General features: G+C 39.8%; 1 protein-coding gene across 2 annotated transcripts in view; it reads left to right on the forward strand.

Moving 5' to 3' along the window:
* Positions 1 to 19,394, forward strand: part of man2a2 (mannosidase, alpha, class 2A, member 2) — an 89,444-nt gene that overhangs the window by 2,894 nt on the left and 67,156 nt on the right. For both annotated transcript variants that reach the window (XM_073024775.1, XM_073024774.1), the window contains exon 2: positions 11,771 to 12,025. In XM_073024775.1, coding sequence (XP_072880876.1) covers positions 11,771 to 12,025 — 255 coding nt within the window. The remainder of the gene's footprint in view (positions 1 to 11,770; positions 12,026 to 19,394) is intronic.

The raw sequence follows: 19,394 nt of genomic DNA on the forward strand, positions 1-19,394 counted from the left end.
CATGCTACTGGTGAATGGCAGCTTCCTGAAAATGCATCGACAAAAATTCAACCAGAGATTAGAAGCAAATCTGATATCAATGTTCTAGTAAGAGTTCAAGTAAGTGTGCACATTGTCGTTGGCCTAATGCTTCTAAATTTGTGGTAAACAAAATTAATTTTCCTCTAAGCTTATTTTTCCTTTTATCCTTTTTTCATTAAATATATTATTTGTAATAGGGTGCATTTGATTTTCCTGTTCAAAGTAAGTTTATTATCAAAGTACAAACATGTCACCACATACAACCCTGAGATTCATTTTCTAGCAATCATTATGGATTTATTGAGTAACCATAACAGGATCAATAAAAGACTGCACCAACTTGAGCATTCAACCAGTGTGCAAAAGACACACACCGTACAAATTCAAAAAGAAAGAAATAATAATAAGTAAATAAGCAATAAACATTGAGAACATGAAATGAAGAGAGTCCTTGAAAGTGAGTCCATAGGGTTTTGGGAACATAATGATGGGGCAAGTGAAGTTGAGTGAAATTATCCCCTTTGGACAAGAGCCTGGTAGTTGAGGGATAATAACTGTTCCTGAACCTGGTGGTGTGGGTCCTGAGGTTTCTGATGATAGATGCTGCTTTCCTGCGACAGTGTTTCATGTGAATATGTTCAATGGTGACGAGGGCTTTACCAGTGTTGGACTGGGCCAAATCCACTACTTTTTGTAAGATTTTCCTACGTTTCCTCTTCTGAGTGATTTGGTCACGGAGGTAGGGGTTTGGCTCTGTTTAAGTGTCACAGCTATTTTGCTTGAGTGTCATCCTATTTCTCATTTATTTTTCTCTATCAGCAGTTGTTAAATTTATTTATTTTTGTATAGTTCAGGCTCAGTTTATCGTCAATTCAACTGTACACACATATACCACTAAATGAAACAATGTTCCTCCAGACCAAGGTGCACAACACAGTACATAAAACTCTCATACACAATACATAAAGTAATATTACCACAAATAATGTGAATTTATAGCACAAGTTTAAAAAGTAAACAGTATAACACTACTGGGACTTCATGTGTGATGAAACCTGGGTGGTGGCAGGGAGCTCAGTAGTCTTACAGCCTGGGGGAAGAAGCTGTTTCCCAACCAAATAATTCTGCAAAGGCAAACACGAGGAAATCTGCAGATGCTGGAAATTCAAACAACACACACAAAATGCTGCTGGAACACAGCAGGCCAGGCAGCATCTATAGGAGAAGCACTGTTGACGTTTCGAGCCGAGACCCTTCGTCAGGACTAACTGAAAAGAAAGATTTAGAGATTTGAAAGTAGGATGGGGAGGGGGAAATGCAAAATGATAGGAGAAGACCAGAGGGGGTGGGATGAAGCTAAGAGCTGTAAAGGTGATTGGCTAAAGCTGGAGAAGGGAAAGGATCATGGGACGGGAGGCCTAGGGAGAAAGAAAGGGGGAGGGGAACACCAGAGGGAGATGGAGAACAGGCAGAGTGATGGGTAGAGAGAGAAAAAAACTAAATGTGTCAGATGGGGTAAGAATGGGAGGAGGGGCATTAACGGAAGTTAGAGAAGTCAATGTTCATGCCATCAGGTTGGAGGCAACCCAGCCAGTATATAAGGTGTTGTTCCTCCAACCTGAGTGTGTCTGTCCATGGCCTCCTCTACTGTCAAGATGAAGCCACACTCAGGTTGGAGGAACAACACCTTTATATACCGGCTGGGTAGTCTCCAACCTGATGGCATGAACATTGACTTCTCTAACTTCCGTTAATGCCCCTCCTCCCCTTCTTACCACATCCCTGACACATTTAGTTGTTTTTTCTCTCTGCCCATCACTCTGCCTGTTCTCCATCTCCCTCTGGTGTTCCCCTCCCCCTTTCTTTCTCCCTAGGCCTCCCGCCCCATGATCCTTTCCCTTCTCCAGCTCTGTATCCCTTTAATCACCTTTCCAGCTCTTGGCTTCATCCCACCCCTTCTGGTCTTCTCCTATCATTTCGCATTTCCCCCTCCCCCTCCTACTTTCAAATCTCTTAGTATCTTTCTTTTCAGTTAGTCCTGACGAAGGGTCTTGGCCCGAAACGTCAACAGTGTTTCTCCTATAGATGCTGCCTGGCCTGCTGTGTTCCACCAGCATTTTGTGTGTGTTGTTCAAACAATTCTTCACCTAATTTAATTGTTAATTAAATTGTTAAATAAAGTCAAAGGCCTAGTGTCTGCAAATTGGCAAATCTGCCAGAGGCAAGAAATGGCCTGTCCTAGGGTTAGAGGACTGTGTATGTGTGGGTGGGATGAATGAGGTTTGTTTTGCTTTTGTTGCTTTGTCACTTGGTTTGTTCTGTGTCACCCTGCTGAGCATTATGGACATGCTATGTTGGCACCAGAAAGTGTGGCCACACCTGCATGTCCTTGGATGTGTTGGTTGGTAATGCAAATAACAGTTTCTCTGGTTTTAATGGACATGTGATAAATAAATGAGAATCGGATCTAAAATCTGAATTTGAAGTGCTAGGCAGGGACATTGATTACTTAACTTTGAGTTCTTTTACCAGTTCTCTCTCTGAGTGATACTTAACTGCAAAGCCCAAAGATTGAACCTGTTTTCCACTTTTTCCATTGTTCCACATACCTGTAAGGAAGCAAAAGTAATATGATTATTAAGAAATTGATCGATCAGCCTCCGGTTACAGATAATCTGTGAATGTTCTGTTTTCGTGATCCATGATCCATTTATAAATGTATTCTTGTCAAATATGTTATTTACAAAGTGTCTAATACACCTACTGCTATTGATTGCACCATAATAGTGGATAATTAGTCTCTGCTTTCTGACTATCACTTTCTCCCAGGGAGTTTTTATCCAAGCCTGCCCTTTCTGAAACATCTGACTAAGGTATAATTTCACTGGCAGCTCTCCCGTACCTGGATTAAATGACCATGAGCTTGAGCTGACTGAAGGGGAGAGGGTGCTTCCAGAGTTTGTTGCCTTTTTAAAAGAAATATTGATGCTAGTTATTCTGCGCCAGTTCAGATTAAGGATTGAATCAGGACCTTTGTAACCCGTATAATTAAGCTGTATTCAACCCTGAGCATTTGATTGTCCTTGTGTTCCATGTTGTGAATTTATTGTGTAAACGTCATCTTCTGCAGCAATCTCTTGCACAATTAATTAAACTCAGTAGGAGTGTAATGCAGAACCACAAAAATTTTCCAAAATGGCAAATGTAGTGTCTTGTGAAAGTATTCAGCCCCTAACCCTTCTTTCACATAAAGAAATAGTACATTTAACTGAGAAATTTATATTTGTGAATCACATGCTTCTTTGTTTACAGTGGAGCAAAAAAAACCACATGGAAAAACTACCTCTCTCAGCTGTTACAGCCAGTAGACTTTCTGAAGTCTCTATTAGCTTTGCACAATGTGATGGAGCAAGATTTGCCCATTCCTCCTTGCAAAATTACTCAAGCTGTGCCATATTAGTAGGGGAACGGAGGTGGACAGCAATTTTAAGGTCTTGCCAGAGATGTTGGATCAGTTTAAGGTCAGGATTGTGACTGGGCCACTCAAGGACATCAATTTTCTTCATTTGAAGCCACTCCATGGTTGCTCTGGCATTGTGCTTCCTCCCTAGTTTAACTTTTCTGGCAGAGGCTGGTAGCAGGTTTTTATACAGGATCTCTATATATTTAGCAGCATTCATCTTCCCATCAACCTTGGCCAGAATTCCATTCTCTGCTGCTGAAAAGCATCCCCATAAGCATGATGCTACCTCCACCGTACTTTACAGGAGAATGATGTTACCTGCCTAATGCACACTACATGTAACACTTACTGTTGAGGCCAAAATGTTCCACTTTAGTCTCATTCTACCACAAGATCTTTATCCCACATCTTTACAGTATCTTCTAAGTGGTTCTTTGCAAGTCTGTATGGGCAAGGATTGTTTTTTAATTAGTCAGGGTTTTTCCTTGCTACTCTTCCATAAATACCCTTTTTATGCAAGGCCTTAGAGATTGTGGAACCATGAATGTCATCTCCAGTTACAGCCACCGACATCTGCTACTCACTCAGAGTGACTGTTGGCATCACAGTAGACTCTTTGCCGTTCTTCTCCAGTGACTTCAATTTAGAGGAGCAGTGTGGCTGTGGTTTCATACTTTTTCCACTTTTTCACAATGGAGTGACTTGAGCTCTGAGGTATGTTTAGTGCCTTTGAGATGATCTTGTACCCTTCTCTATCATTTCCCTGACTTATCTATCTTCATTTTGGTTTGGTCTGTTGAAAATCTACCGTACTGTTGGACCTTACAGAGAGGGGGGGTATTCTTATGAATTTATTGAAAACAGGTGATCCTCCAATTTTCTACATCAACAAATTGGGTAAGTTGGTAAGGTAATATACAGTATTGCACCCGAGGAAAGTTAGCGTAGTAATTACAAAGTGGATGAATACTTTTTCATCCTCAAAATTTTGTTTTTTAATTTTTGGTAAACTGTTGACAGGTTTTGGAGGTTTTCTTTTGATTTGACATGATGCACAAAGTTTTGTAGATTAGCTCAAAAAATCCTACTTCAATATGTTTTAAATTTAGAAAATGAGCCAGTAAAATGTGAAAATAGTTGTGGGGGCTGAGTACTTTTTCAAAGGCACTGTACTTGCTAAATTAATGGTTCTCCTACCTCTTGAATTGCCCAGTGATTGGACTATTTTTGGAGAAGAACACTGCAGGACTAATATTCATTTCTGATAAATGATGTGCTACTTCATTTTATCTATCTATTCTATGCGGAGATGCAGCACAGTAGCACAGACCCTTCCAGCCCAACAAGCCCACACCGTCCAATTATCATACTAAACTGTGGTTCTTCGTAATGTGGGAGGAAACTGGAGCAGCTGGAGGAAAGCCACACAGTCGTGGGGAGAATGTACAAAGAATGGCAGGAATTGAACTCTGTTCATGGTGCTGTAATAACATTACACTAACTGCTGAATTCACAAGACACTGATCAGTATCGACTTCTTCAGATTTCTCATGCAAAGGAGTGGAGATTTAATGGTATCAAACAAAAATATGAGAGCCCTATACTGTGAGAGCTGCAAGGTCCTATTTTCCTTAGCAGACCAGACAATAATTAAGACCACAATATATAGAAGCAAAAGGAGGCCATTTTGGCCCATCAAGTCTGCTCCACCATTCTATCACAGCTGATTTATTATCCCTGTCAACCCTGTTATCCTGTCTTCTCCCTGTAACCTTTGACTCCCTGACAAATCAAGAATCTATCAACCTCTGCTTTAAATATACCCAATGAATTGGCCTCCACAGCCTTCTGTAGCAGTGAATTCCGCAGATTCACCATCCTTTGGTCCTAGGCTCACTAACTCTAGGAAACATTCTCTCCATATTCACTCTATCTAGGCTTTTGAATATTCAATAGGTTTCAAAGAGATTCCCCCTCCCCAACCATTCCTCTAAACTCCAGTGAGTACAAGCCCAGAGCTATCAAATGTTCCTCATATATTAACTTTTTCATTCCCGGAATAATTCTTGTACCATTCTTGTGAACCACCTATGGACCCTCCCCTTAAGGATGGGTTAATGAAAGGAAGATTGAAAAATATGGTTTTTTTTTTGCTCTCAATATCAAGTGCAGGGGTTCCCAACCCTTTTTATGCTGTGGACCTCTATCATTAACTGAGGGGTCTGTGGATCCCAGGTTGGGAACCCCTGATCTAGTGGGTCTCTGAAAGGATGGTGGAAGGAGAAAACCTGATCATGTTTACAAAGTGTGCAGTTGACATCACAGAATCCAGGCCTTTTGGCCCATAAGGTCAGAACTAGCCACTAATTATTGCTATACTTATTGCTATATTTCTTCACTATTCTTGGTGGTGCGGCTGTAACGAAACCCAATTTCCCTCGGGATCAATAAAGTATGTCTGTCTAATCACCCATTTACACTAATTTTATTTTTTAATTCTCATTTTCCCAAGAGCCTACCCCCACAATTCCCAGATTCAACCATTCACTAGGGGATATTTACAGTGTCCAGTTAATCTACCAGTTCACATCTTTCAGATTTCCTCCTGCAGAACTAGATCATTGGACCAAGAACGAGATTCTGCAATGCTAGAAATCCAGAGTAACATACACAAAATGCTGGAGGAACTCAGCAGGGCAAGCAGCATCTATGGAGGGAAATAAACAGTCGAAATAGAAAAAAGGGGGGGGGGGTGTGGAGATTAACCAGAATGGGGAATAGAATTCGGTCTCAGCAAGCAACCCCAACTGTTTATCTCTTTCCATAGATGCTGCCCGACCTGCTAAGTTCCTCCAGCATTTTGTATGTATTACTTTGGACCAAGAGCTCAGGAAAATATCTAATCGGAATAGACTATTTTTGGCTAGCATGGATATAAGGGCAGAATATTTCAGTGATTTGTTCCAGGAAAGTTTTTTTGACTTGTGTCATTTTTGGTAGTGTCTGACTCAGTGATCGATGGTGCAGGTATCTTAATGTGTAGGATAAAATAGCACCAAATTTTGTAATTCAGCCCCTCTTATCTGCATAGCTTTCATATAGTCTTTGAGCTATATATCAAAGAAACAAGTCCTTCTGCCCGGATCGTCTGTCAACATTTGCCTGAATCACCGGAGCCATTCCTTTCCTATCCAGACACCTGCACCAGCACATTTAAAAGTTGTAATTGTACCTGCCTGTCCCACCATCTCTAGCAGCTTGTTCCGTTTACCCACTGCCCTGTGTGTGGAAACATTTGATTCTTGGATCCTCTTCAATCTTCTCCTCACTTTGAACCTCATCCCACAAGTTTAGGTTTCCCTCACCCAATGAAAAAAGGTTGCCCTATCTATGCCCCTCATAATCTCCTCTATGGGGTCACTCTATAAGCACCTCTATAAACTTACATAAGGTCATTTCTCAGCCTTCAATTCTGTATACAAGTGCAGCTGTCCAATCTGTCCTTGTATCTAACATCCTCCGTTTCAGGCATTATGATGGGGAATATATGCACGTTTCTGTGTATTGTCTAATGCTGCCATATTGTTCCTATGACTAATACTCCTAGTGAAGTGTGACTTATGCTTGACAGAGTTATCTGTTTAGCTAAAGGAAACTCAAAGCCCATGATGCACATTGCTGTTACTGAGGAAGTTGGGAAGGGTGGGTGGGCAGCAACTTTCCCTCTTATTTTTTTCCCAGCAGTGTGCTCTGAGCAGGCCTGAAAACTGCATGGCATTTTAAATGGTTTTTCCTGTCATATGTATACTAGGAATGTTTAGAATGAAAATTGAAAAATCACATTGATTTTATTTATTAATTATTTTTATTATTAATCTTATTTACGTAATTAAATGAAATGCAGTATAACAGAAAATTTTTCATGTTTCATAAACATGGTCTCATCTCTCTATATTACAAATCCATTGTCTATAAACACTGTCCAGATTAATTTCACATCCAGATGTATGATGCATCTTAATCCTTATTAGGTCATCCAAATGTTCCACTTTGAGTCTGTTTCTGGATTTACCTTTGATTTAATTCATTAGACTGAATCCACGTTTGCAGGCAGCACTAGAAGCTTGATTCCAGTTATGTGGCAACAAAGGCTGTGTGCGAGGGAGCATTTCAGTTACTGCGCGACTGTGCACCTCTGCAGTTTAGAGGGAGCAGTGGTGGGCAGACTCGAGATACAGGAGGTTTTCAGCCTCTGCTCAGACCGATTGCATATCACTTGGCATGCAGCACGTTTGAGAGAAGGCTGGGAAGAAGATACTGAGCAGGACATGAATAGCCTTGTACCAGGCTAGTTGCCAGCAAACCAACATGAGCCATTGAATTTACTTTCCACTGATGCTGAAATTTTTTTTTAAAACTCAATTTTAATGTATTATTTCCCTCATTCTTACATTCAACCTTTCCCAGCCTAAATGAAAAGGATCTTCAAACACCAAGACAGATTTTCTTGCACCTTTTTTATTCCTGCCATGATATTGTTGTTTAGAATCTCTCATTGAGCACACTCTTATAGCTGGAGAACTTGACCCTTTGCTGATATACCCTACTCTTCAGGCTCCTTAACCTCAGCTCTTCCAGTGCTTCAGTTTCTGTCTTTGTTTTGCCACCTTCTTTGAGAAGAACTCAAAGTTGGAAGAGGTTTAATAAAGACAAGGTAACTGGTTGAGAATCCAGCAATTCTAAAAATGAAACATGGAACAAATGTGCTTCTAGAGAAATTACTAAGTAGATTTGGAAAGGTATTTTAAGTTGAAGGAGCAAATGAGGAAAGAAATAGAACCAAGCATGGAAAGGAATCAGTTAGGTTTGAAGGAAACAAAGGCAATGTTTCAGGGATGTGGTAATGGCAAAGGGTACTTTAATTGTTCATCAGAAGATTAAATGCCTCTCTGTGCCTTACTGTTCTTTGTTTCTCAGCAGTATAAAGTTGTGTAGTGCTCTGGTTAATAGTGCACCTTCCATTTCATGTTTCTGCTTCCAGAGCAGCTGCTGGAGGTCACCACTATGGTGATAGTCTGTTGCCAAGTTGCTGCCAAATAAGCTGTTTATATCTGATATCTTGGAATAAATTGTTGATCAATGTCAAGATCTTGGAGTGGTTTATACACATTACTGATTAAACAATATTGAGCTGTCACATTGACTAATTCCAGCTGGATTTGCTAACAGGCAATCAATTAAGTTTTAGATCCTTCTGAATAAATTACATTCAGTCACCTTTAATTGGAGGTGGACAGTTTATTGCCAAGTCTTCCTAGTTTTTCTTCTGATAAGCAATGTTTATTTTCTTTATTTTTCTTACTTCTCATTAAGTCCATGCTAGCTCTGAACACTCCCCCAATTATTTCCTTGTAACCTGTTCTTTTTCACATGTCCAACATCTCCTCCTTCCCATTCCCTCCATTCCCCTGTAACAGACCTTCACCAAGAGCAAGGTACAGTGGCCATTTAAAGCACAGCAGTTGGTTAGCATGTGGGCTCCCAAGGCAGGCAAGGTCAGATGGTCACTAAGAGAATGTGCAAGCTGCACACAGACTGAGTCAGAATGGAAGCCAAGTCATTAGAGGTGTCTACTGTCACTTGAGGGCCATCTTATCTGCCTAACGGACTTTGCTAATTTATATTGGATTGCCAAATGAGTATGGTCACTGTGTCATCCAAGGACAATCTTACCACATTCATGTGTTGATATGTTTATAGACAAAATATTACTTTCAGAGAAAGAAGATGAGAGCCTTGATGTAATGTTATCAAGCTGCTAAAGCATAGGAGAAGGCCATTAGGCTTATAATTGTCATTTATTTAGAGGTACAGCATGGTACAGACTCTTCAAGCTACGCCACCCAGCAACCCACTGATCACGGGACAATTTACAATGGCCAATTGGCTGCTAGAAGGAAACCAGAACACCCAAAAGAAACCCACATGCACACGGGGAAAGAACATATGAACTTTATTGCAGGCTACGGCGCAATTGAGCTCCGATAACCCGAGCTGTAATAGAGTTGGACTAACCCCTACGCTACCATCTTGCCCCAAATTCTGAGTTCAGTGCTGAATTCTGTTTAGTCCAGTTCATCCCCTTCAGCCCTCCGGTGTTTATCCAGTACTTCTGTAAAAGTTGTGATTGAAATTGTGTCTACCTTTGATCAATCAGTGAGTACTAAATCACCATAACTTGATGCATCAAAGAAAGAGACTTTCTTCTAGCATTATTTGGTTCCTTTGCCAATCTCAAGCTCAAATCATCTATTTTGTATTCAGGTTCATTTATGTATCACATGCCCATCGAAACATACAGTGAAATGTGTTAACAACCAGCCCAACCTAACCAAGTGATGGGGGCAGTCGCCACAGATAGCATGCCCACATTCTCAATTCTTCTTTCTACTCTTAACATTATTTTCTGTTTATTTATCTTGTCTGGACTTTTCCTAGACTCTGAATATTGCTTTCAAACCTCCCTTAACTCTGTCGAAGGATGTAGTACTTTCTCCCACATCTAGTTTTCCCAATTTTCCCCTATAATTGAAATCCCTCATTTGTGGGTCATCCTTGTGACTGACTCTTTTCTGGACCCTGCCTAAAGCCTTCACATCTTTCCTAAAACACAATACTTAATTATTGATGAGCATGGGAAAATGGAATCTCAGACCCTTGCTGTATTCATGAAATCAGGAGGGAATGAGATGGAAGAAAGCTTTTTTGAGGGAGGAAAAAAAGGACAATTTTTTGTAAGTAACGAGTCAGATTGTATTTGAACTTTTATTGTAAATTTCAGCTGCCAGGTCAGAAAAAGGATTTGCTCCATTCTTTTCCCAAGATTTTTTTAGTTACAACCAACTGTTGTACCTACTTGTTGAGGGTGAAGTACTTGTTAAAAGATGGTCTGATGTTTCTTCCCCTCAGCTATCATATTTCTGTTTTTTATGAACGCAACCTCATTCTTCTTTTAAATGCACTTTTTTTGCAATTTATAGATTTTTATATCTTTGCACAGTGCTGCTGTCACACAGCAACTAATTTTACGTCATGTGTCAGTGATAATTCTGATTCTTACCAAAGTTTAGACATTCGATTGTGTGCAGATCAGCTTGTGTCAAGTTCTGCATTCCGTATCAGAAAATGACGTGCAATTGGAAGTACGTCTTGATTTTGTAACCTTCATATTATTTTAAGCAGGTCCTCTCAACATTTTGAAGAAATGATTGTTGAAGCTCTCAGGGCAAGTATGCTGTATGAGTGTACAGCTCATTTTTTTCATCTACTCTGTTACGTACCCCGTAACTGGGTCACTTACCAGCAAAGATAGAGAGGTCCGTTGAAGTCTGATGGTACTATTTTTAACAGTATTTATTGATAGAAATACACAAAAATAATATCAATGCAAACACACAGATAATATACGTCATCAATACTAAATCTAAAAGCACGGGTATAATAATAATCAATAAGAAATAAGCTGTATCGTTGTCTAGGGGATAATGAATTGTCCAATGGAAATATATAGTTCGTTCAGTTCATACAGGCTGCAGCCGTTGGGGACCCTGTGTGGCAATTGTTGGAGAGAGAGAGAGAGAGACGGGTTAAAACTTGGCCATTCTGTTTATGATGTCAATCCTTCGAGAGTCGTTGAGAGTTGAGTTCCCCGTCGTTAGCTAAAAACCGTTTTTCCGTGGCAAAGGTCACCGATTCCAGGCAAATGGAAGTGGACACACGTGGCCTTCCACCGGCTTTCGCTATTACGGGATCGCTAGCATTTCTTCTGGTGCGTCTGAGGGGCTGTTCCCACAGACTCTCTTTTTATCCTGACTCACAGGGTCTCAGGTGTCAATCAGGTTGGGGATGATGCAATCCTTCCACCAACCTCCTCCTTGGTTCATTGCCTGGGGCTTTGATTGCATTGTCCAGGATGCAATACACAAGTCCGTCTCCAAGAGACAATAGCCGGTATCAATGGGTCCGCCTTTCGGAGGCCAGGACACATTCTAACCCTTTTGTGGATTCTGCATGTCTTTCTCTCATTTCCTGTGTCTCCTGAATTGACTCAATAGTGATCTTGCGATTCTCACAAAGGAGGGGGCTACCCCCGCACCCTTCGGCCCCTCAGAGCTGTGGTACATTCATAACAACTCTAAGTGACAGAAATTAAAAGGAGTGAAATTCGCTGAGCTCTGAATCCACAGTGTAACATCCCCCACGTTTTCTTTTGTTTCTGCAAAATAGAATCAGATCTCGGTGCTACAAAATCGCATTGAGCAGTTGGAGCAGCTTTTGGAGGAAAATCATCAAATAATCAGCCACATCAAGGACTCTGTGCTGGAGCTCACTGAGAATGCAGATGCACATCCAGGCCCAAACACCTTCCAAGCAAATGGCTCCTGGGTTTTACCAATAGACAATCAACAGACCTTCCTCTCAGTGTTTCCACAAGACTGCCAGTCTGCCATTGGGAATAATGAACAAAAAACAGACCTGCAGGTAGGCAAACCTGATCGAATGATTTATTTCTGCTGGCTTGCATCAGTTTCTAATCCTTGTGAATCAACGACACTGTCTTTTCTCCAAAGCTTTGTTGATGAGATTGTAAGACTGATTGTAAAACTCTCATTGGAAGTTAGAAAAGATTGGATTAAATAGCCTTCAGTGTGACTGCAGTTTTAATCCAGTTTGATAATCGTCTTTTATTCTGCTCCCCCTATCAATTTACTCAAGGATTTGGGTGATGTAATTTGGCTGCATGTTTAAGTGCAGTACAGTAGGTGCTGACTTACCTTGCAAGTGAAACATAAAAAAATCCTGTCTGCCTCTCAAATAGACTGCCTCTGTCTGTCTATTACCAGTGTAACCCTCAGGTTTGGCTAGCAGCTTAATAGAAACATAGAAAACCTATAGCACAATACAGGCCCTTCAGCTCACAAAGTTGTGCCGAACGTGCCCCTACCTCAGAAATTACTAGGCTTACCTATAGCCCTCTATTTTACTAAACTCCTTGTACCTATCTAAAAGCCTCTTAAAAGACCCTATTGTATCCGCCTCTACCACCTTTGCCGGCAGCCCATTCCATGCACTCACCACTCTGAGTAAAAAACTTGTCCCTGACATCTCCTTTGTACCTCCTCCCCAGCACCTTAAACCTGTGTCCTCTTGTGGCAACCATTTCAGCCCTGGGAAAAAGCCTCTGACTATCCACACAATCAATGCCTCTCATCATCTTGTACACCTCTATCAAGTCACCTCTCATCCTCCTTCACTCCAAGGAGAAAAGGCTGAGTTCACGCAACCTATTCTCATAAGGCATGCTCCCCAATCCAGGCAGCATCCTTGTAAATCTCCTTTGCACCCTTTCTATGGCTTCCACATCCTTCCTGTAGTGAGGCGACCAGAACTGAGCACAGTACTCCAAGTGGGGTCTGACCAGGGTCCTTTATAGCTGCAACATTACCTCTCAGCTCCGAAATTCAATTCCACGATTAATGAAGGCCAATACACCATACGCCTTCTTAACCACAGAGTCAACCTGCTTTGAGTGTCCTATGGACTCGGACCCCAAAATACCTCTGATCCTCGACAATGCCAAGAGTCTTATCATTAATCCTATATTCTGCCATCATACTTGACCTACCAAAATGAACCATTTCACACTGTTACGTATTCAGGCAACAATAAATATATGTGAGTTAGACAAGGGTTTTAATAACAAATAACACGTTTATTAAACACTGAAAACCAACCCCCCAAAAGTAAACAAACACTAACGCAACCGGAAAACAGCTGCTGTGTGGCAGCTCAAACAGCTCTTAAAGCGATGCAGCTCAAACAGTTCTTAAAGCGATATTGCCAAAAGTTCAAAATGCTCAGTCCATTTAAAAGGAGAGACTTTTTAAAGGCGATTTAAATTCTCTTCCACGTCGATTTCCTTCGATCCCTGGCGTCGAACTTTCCCACGAAGAATTTTATGAAATGTAACGGCTTAAAGGCACTGACCTTCCCTTTATCACTCTGTCCTCAATCTTCTGCTATCCCGCAGAGATTAACACGAGAACAGTCAACGAAATCCTTCCGAATGAGGATCACACAAGGTCGAACCCATTCCACCGTCGAAATTCGATTCTCCTATTTTCACTCTCCACTAGCAGTATTGTAAAGAAACTGCTGGCAATGACCTTTTAAACTTTAGGCATTAGATAAAACTTCATTTTTCACCTAAACTGCATCATCACATTAAATCACGCAGTGGCATGAAATCAGCTTGGCAAATCCAGCCACGAACTGCCCCTCCCCACAGGGTGGGGTCCTCCTCTTGTACCCTGTATATATAAAAAAAAAACCTGTCACATGATCTGTACTGGCGGGAAAATGACGTCACCCCACCATCACAAGACCATTACCTCAAGTCCAGTATAGCTTCAACCCCAGTCACGTGACAAGGGTACCACTGTCACGTGTCACGAGTACGTAACACCTCCCTCCAAAAAAAACATTTTTGGTCTGACAAGAACAAAAATTTCAAAAATTATTTACAAGAAAAACAAAAGTGTAAATATTATAACACACAATATACAATACCATCATATAACATCTTACAACTCACAATACAGTAGGAGTGTTACAATTTTAAAAAAACCACTCCATAAAAAAAATACATTGTACATTCAACATCGAGATAAACAATCAGCAACCACATTATCTTTACCTTTAATATGAGTTATCACAATATTGTACTCTTGTAACATCAAACTCCAATTTAATAATTTTCTGTTTTTGTTTTTCATCTTACTCCGAAAAACTAACGGATTATGATCAGTGTAAGCAATAAGTGGTTTTTGAGTTGTACCAACATATACCTCAAAATATTCTAAAGCTAAAACAAGAGATAACAATTCTTTCTCTATAGTGGAATATTTTCTTTGATGCTTATTAAATTTCTTAGAAAAGTAAGCTACTGGATGATCAACCTCATCACCCTCATTCCTTTGCTTTAATACTGCTCCCGCAGCCTCATCACTAGCATCTACAGCTAATGAAAAAGGTTTTTCAAAGTCAGGTGCCTTAAGCACAGGTTGTTGACATATCATTGTTTTCAATTGCTTCTTGCCAAGGCACTGTCCACACAAACTTCACATTCTTCTGCAGAAGGTTAGTTAATGGAAGGGCAACAATAGCAAAATTCTTACAAAATTTTCGATAATATCCTGCCATTCCCAAGAATCTTCTAAGAGTTTTTTCCCCATTGGAGTGGGAATCTCTAAAATTGCCCGAACCTTTGCCTGAACAGGAGCTACCTTACCTTGACCCACAACATAACCAAGGTAAGTCACAGTGGCATGTCCAAATTCACTCTTAGCTAAATTAATAGTTAAGTTAGCTTTTGAAAGCCTTTCAAACAATTTCTCCACCGCAATAATGTGTGCTTCCCAAGTATCATTTCCTGTCACTAAATCATCAATATAAGCATCAGTATCTTTCAATCCCTGAATCACAGAGTTAATCATCCTCTGGAAAGTACCTGGGGCATTCTTCATCCCAAATGGAAGAACATTATACTCATATAACCCAGATGGAGTTACAAATGCAGAAATCTCTCTACCTCTGTCCGTTAATGGAACACACCAATACCCTTTCAATAAATCAATCTTTGTAAGGAACTTTGCTTTTCCAACTTTATCTACACAATCATCTACTCTACGAATTGGATATGCATCTGTTTTCATTACAGCATTCACCTTCCTATAGTCCGTGCAAAACCTAATACTACCATCTGGTTTTGGCACCATAACACATGGCGAACTCCAATTCGAGTTAGAATGTCTAATAATATCATTCTCTAACATGTATTCAATTTCTTTCTCAGCAAGTTCACATTTTTCCATGTTCATCCTATATGGATGTTGTTTGATAGGTTTGGTATCTCCAACATCTACATCATGTGAAGCTATAGTAGTCCTTCTCGGAACATCTGGAAACAAATCCTTATATTTAAAAATTAATTCCTTCATCTGTTGTTTCTGCTCTAGCTGTAAATGTGCTAATTTCTCATCCATATTTTCCAGAATGGTTGAATTTGGTAACCTAACAGAAACAATGTTGGATTTAGAATGAATGTCAGATGAATCATCTATCATGCTCCTAGTTAAATCAAACTCATTCTCACTAACCACAACAGTCACAGTATCAGATTGTTTCCCAAAATATGGTTTAATCATATTTATATGGCAAAGTTGTGTTGACCTTCTACGATCTGGAGTTTTTATTACGTAATCCACATCATTGATTCTAGACAATTTCATAAGGACCATGAAATCTAGCTTGTAAAGGATTTGTCTGCACTGGGAAAAGAACCAACACCTTATCTCCAGGCTTAAACATCCTCATCCTAGCTTCCTTATCATACCAAGTTTTCATTTTCTCCTGAGCCAACTTTAAATTTTCCTTGGCTAAGCTACAAGCTTTATGTAACCTGTCCTTAAATTTCAAAACATAGTCCAACAAATTAGTGTGTACTTCCTTACTAATCCACTGTTCTTTCAATAAAGCTAAAGGTCCTCTAACTCTATGCCCAAACACAAGTTCAAATGGACTAAAACCTAAAGATTCCTGTACCGATTCCCTTACTGCAAATAAAAGTAAGTTTATACCCTCATCCCAGTCACTTTCATTTTCCACACAATATGTCCTAATCATATTCTTGAGGGTAGAATGAAACCTCTCCAAGGCACCTTGTGACTCTGGATGGTATGCAGACGAAGTGATTTGCTTAGCTCCCAATTTATAAACTATCTGTTGAAACAATCCAGACATAAAATTACTGCCTTGATCAGTTTGTATTTCCTTAGGTAATCCAAAATAAGTAAAGAATTTTATAAGAGCCTTTGTCATAGTTTTAGCTTTTATATTCCTTAGTGGTACTGCCTCTGGAAACCTAGACGAAGTACACATGATAGTCAACAAATACTGATAACCAGTTTTTGTCTTTGGTAATGGACCAACACAATCTACAATAACTTTAGAAAACGGTTCACCAAATGCTGGAATAGGTTGTAATGGAGCTACTGGTGTAACCTGATTTGGTTTACCCACAATTTGACAAGTATGGCATGTTTTACAAAACACCGCCACATCTTTTCTTAGACCAGGCCAGTAAAAATGTTTTAAAATCTTGTCCACAGTTTTCCTTACCCCTTGATGTCCACCTAAAGGCACACTATGAGCTAAAGTCAAAATCTCATTTCGATAAACTTTAGGAACAACTACCTGGTAAACAACATTCCATTCCTCACTTGCAGGAATTGTAGGCGACCTCCACTTCCTCATCAACACTCCGTTTTCCAAGTAATATCCTACTGACACCTTCTCAATTTCACTATCTAGTAAAGCTTGTTCCCTTAATTTTATAATCTCAGGGTCTCTATTCTGCTCTGCTATCATCTCCTTCCGAGACAGAGATAAAGCTTCATAGTCAGACTTACTCCCAGAATCTTGTTCAAACAACGAAGGTAAGAAAGTCTCTGACACATCCTCAAAACTCGAATCCTGAGTTGAACAGTCATGAGTAACAACCTCATTCTGCACATCAATCTTTTTAGCCATAGCTCTAGTCACAACACAGGAAGAATCTGTGTTAGAATTCATCTCTGGTTCCTCTGACTCCATTGTCAAATGCACTTCAGGAAAAACTTGTCCACCTGCCAAGTCATTACCTAACAATAAAGAAATACCCTTCAGGTAAGCTATGCTGTAATCCTACTTTAACAAATCCTGTAACTAACCCTGACTTTAAATTTACTTTATGTAAATGTACAGGCATAAAATCACTCCCAACACCTCTTATGTAATTTACCTCACCAGTATCACTCTCTTCATTAAACTTCAACACACTGTCTAACATCAGTGATTGAGAAGCTCCAGTATCCCTAAGGATTTTTATTGGCATTGGAGTAGATCCTTCTTTCAAGGATACAAACCCTTCAGTTATAAAATGATCATATCCCTTTCTAACTTGGTCAGACTCTAACAAAGCCTCATTTGTGTTTTCCAAACCCTGTAATTTTACAGGTGCTTCAGTATGTTGCACACAAGCATCTGGAACTGCTTCCTTCTCTTTCTTTTTCAATTTGAAACAGTTAGCTATTACATGGCCAGGCTTCTTACAATAGTTACAAATAAGACCAAACTGTCTTTCCTTCACAGGTTTTCCTTCCTCCTTACCTTTCTCATTAACCTCTGATTTAATTTCTGATTTACCTTGAGTCTCCATGTTATTTTTCCTCTTAAAAATTCTGCCCTGAGGAAATTTATTCTTATGGATTAAAACATACTCATCAGCTAATCTAGCACAGTCCTGCAATTTATCAGTATCCCTCTCATTTAAGTAGGTCCTTACTTCAACAGGAATGCTTCTTTTAAATTCCTCCATTAAAATCAGCTCTTTCAATGTATCATAGTCCTCATTTACATTTTTAGAAGAAACCCATCTCTCAAAACACACAGCTTTATCATAGGCAAATTCCACATAAGTCTTTTCCACAGACTTTTTCAAACTTCTGAATCTTTCCCTATAAGCTTCTGGGACTAATTCGTACGCTTTGAGAATATGCATTTTCACAATATCATAATCTAATGCTTGCGAAGCAGTTAAAGCTGTGTAAACTTGTTGTGCTTTGCCTTTAATTACACTCTGTAACAACACTGACCATTTATCTCTCGGCCACTCTGACATCCGAGCAATAGTTTCAAAATGTTGAAAATATTTTTCCACTTCTGTTTCACTAAATGGAGGGACCAATTTAATTTCTTGACTAGCAACAAACGGCTTTCTAGAACCAGAAGACTGATTTCCAGACCTTAATTTCTCCATTGCATAATCAAACTCCCTCTTTTTCTGTTCAGCTTCCAATTTACAACGCTCCAATTCTGCTTTACTTTGATCCAACTTCATTTGTTCAATTTGCAACTGCATCTCCATATTACTTATTGGAAACGATTCTAAAATCGATTCATCAAAATCACCCGAAGCCACAAAGTGTGATGCGATTTTTCTCAGTATTACAGCCTTTGTCGTAGTCTGCAAAATACCTTTAAGTTGCAATCTACTAGCTATCTCAGTCACCTCAGTTTTTTTCACCTTCGCTAACAAATCCACGCCTGAAGCCAGAAACTCATCAATATTCATCGTTGCCGAATACCACTCACAAGCCAATCAAACAAATGAATTGAGTATTCCCCATTTCCAAAACACCGATCCAAAAACTAACGAGCATTTAAACTCAAACGATCCAATCCGGACGCAGCCCCCATATTTATGTTACGTATTCAGGCAACAATAAATATATGTGAGTTAGACAAGGGTTTTAATAACAAATAACACGTTTATTAAACACTGAAAACCAACCCCCCAAAAGTAAACAAACACTAACGCAACCGGAAAACAGCTGTTGTGCGGCAGCTTAAACAGCTCTTAAAGCGATGCAGCTCAAACAGTTCTTAAAGCGATATTGCCAAAAGTTCAAAATGCTCAGTCCATTTAAAAGGAGAGACTTTTTTAAGGCGATTTAAATTCTCTTCCACGTCGATTTCCTTCGATCCCTGGCGTCGAACTTTCCCACGAAGAATTTTATGAAATGTAACGGCTTAAAGGCACTGACCTTCCCTTTATCGCTCTGTCCTCAATCTTCTGCTATCCCGCAGAGATTAACACGAGAACAGTCAACGAAATCCTTCCGAATGAGGATCACACAAGGTCGAACCCATTCCACCGTCGAAATTCGATTCTCCTATTTTCACTCTCCACTAGCAGTATTGTAAAGAAACTGCTGGCAATGACCTTTTAAACTTTAGGCATTAGATAAAA

Source organism: Hemitrygon akajei, chromosome 21 (genome assembly GCF_048418815.1).
Source record: "Hemitrygon akajei chromosome 21, sHemAka1.3, whole genome shotgun sequence".
Taxonomy (NCBI): Eukaryota; Metazoa; Chordata; class Chondrichthyes; order Myliobatiformes; family Dasyatidae; genus Hemitrygon; species Hemitrygon akajei.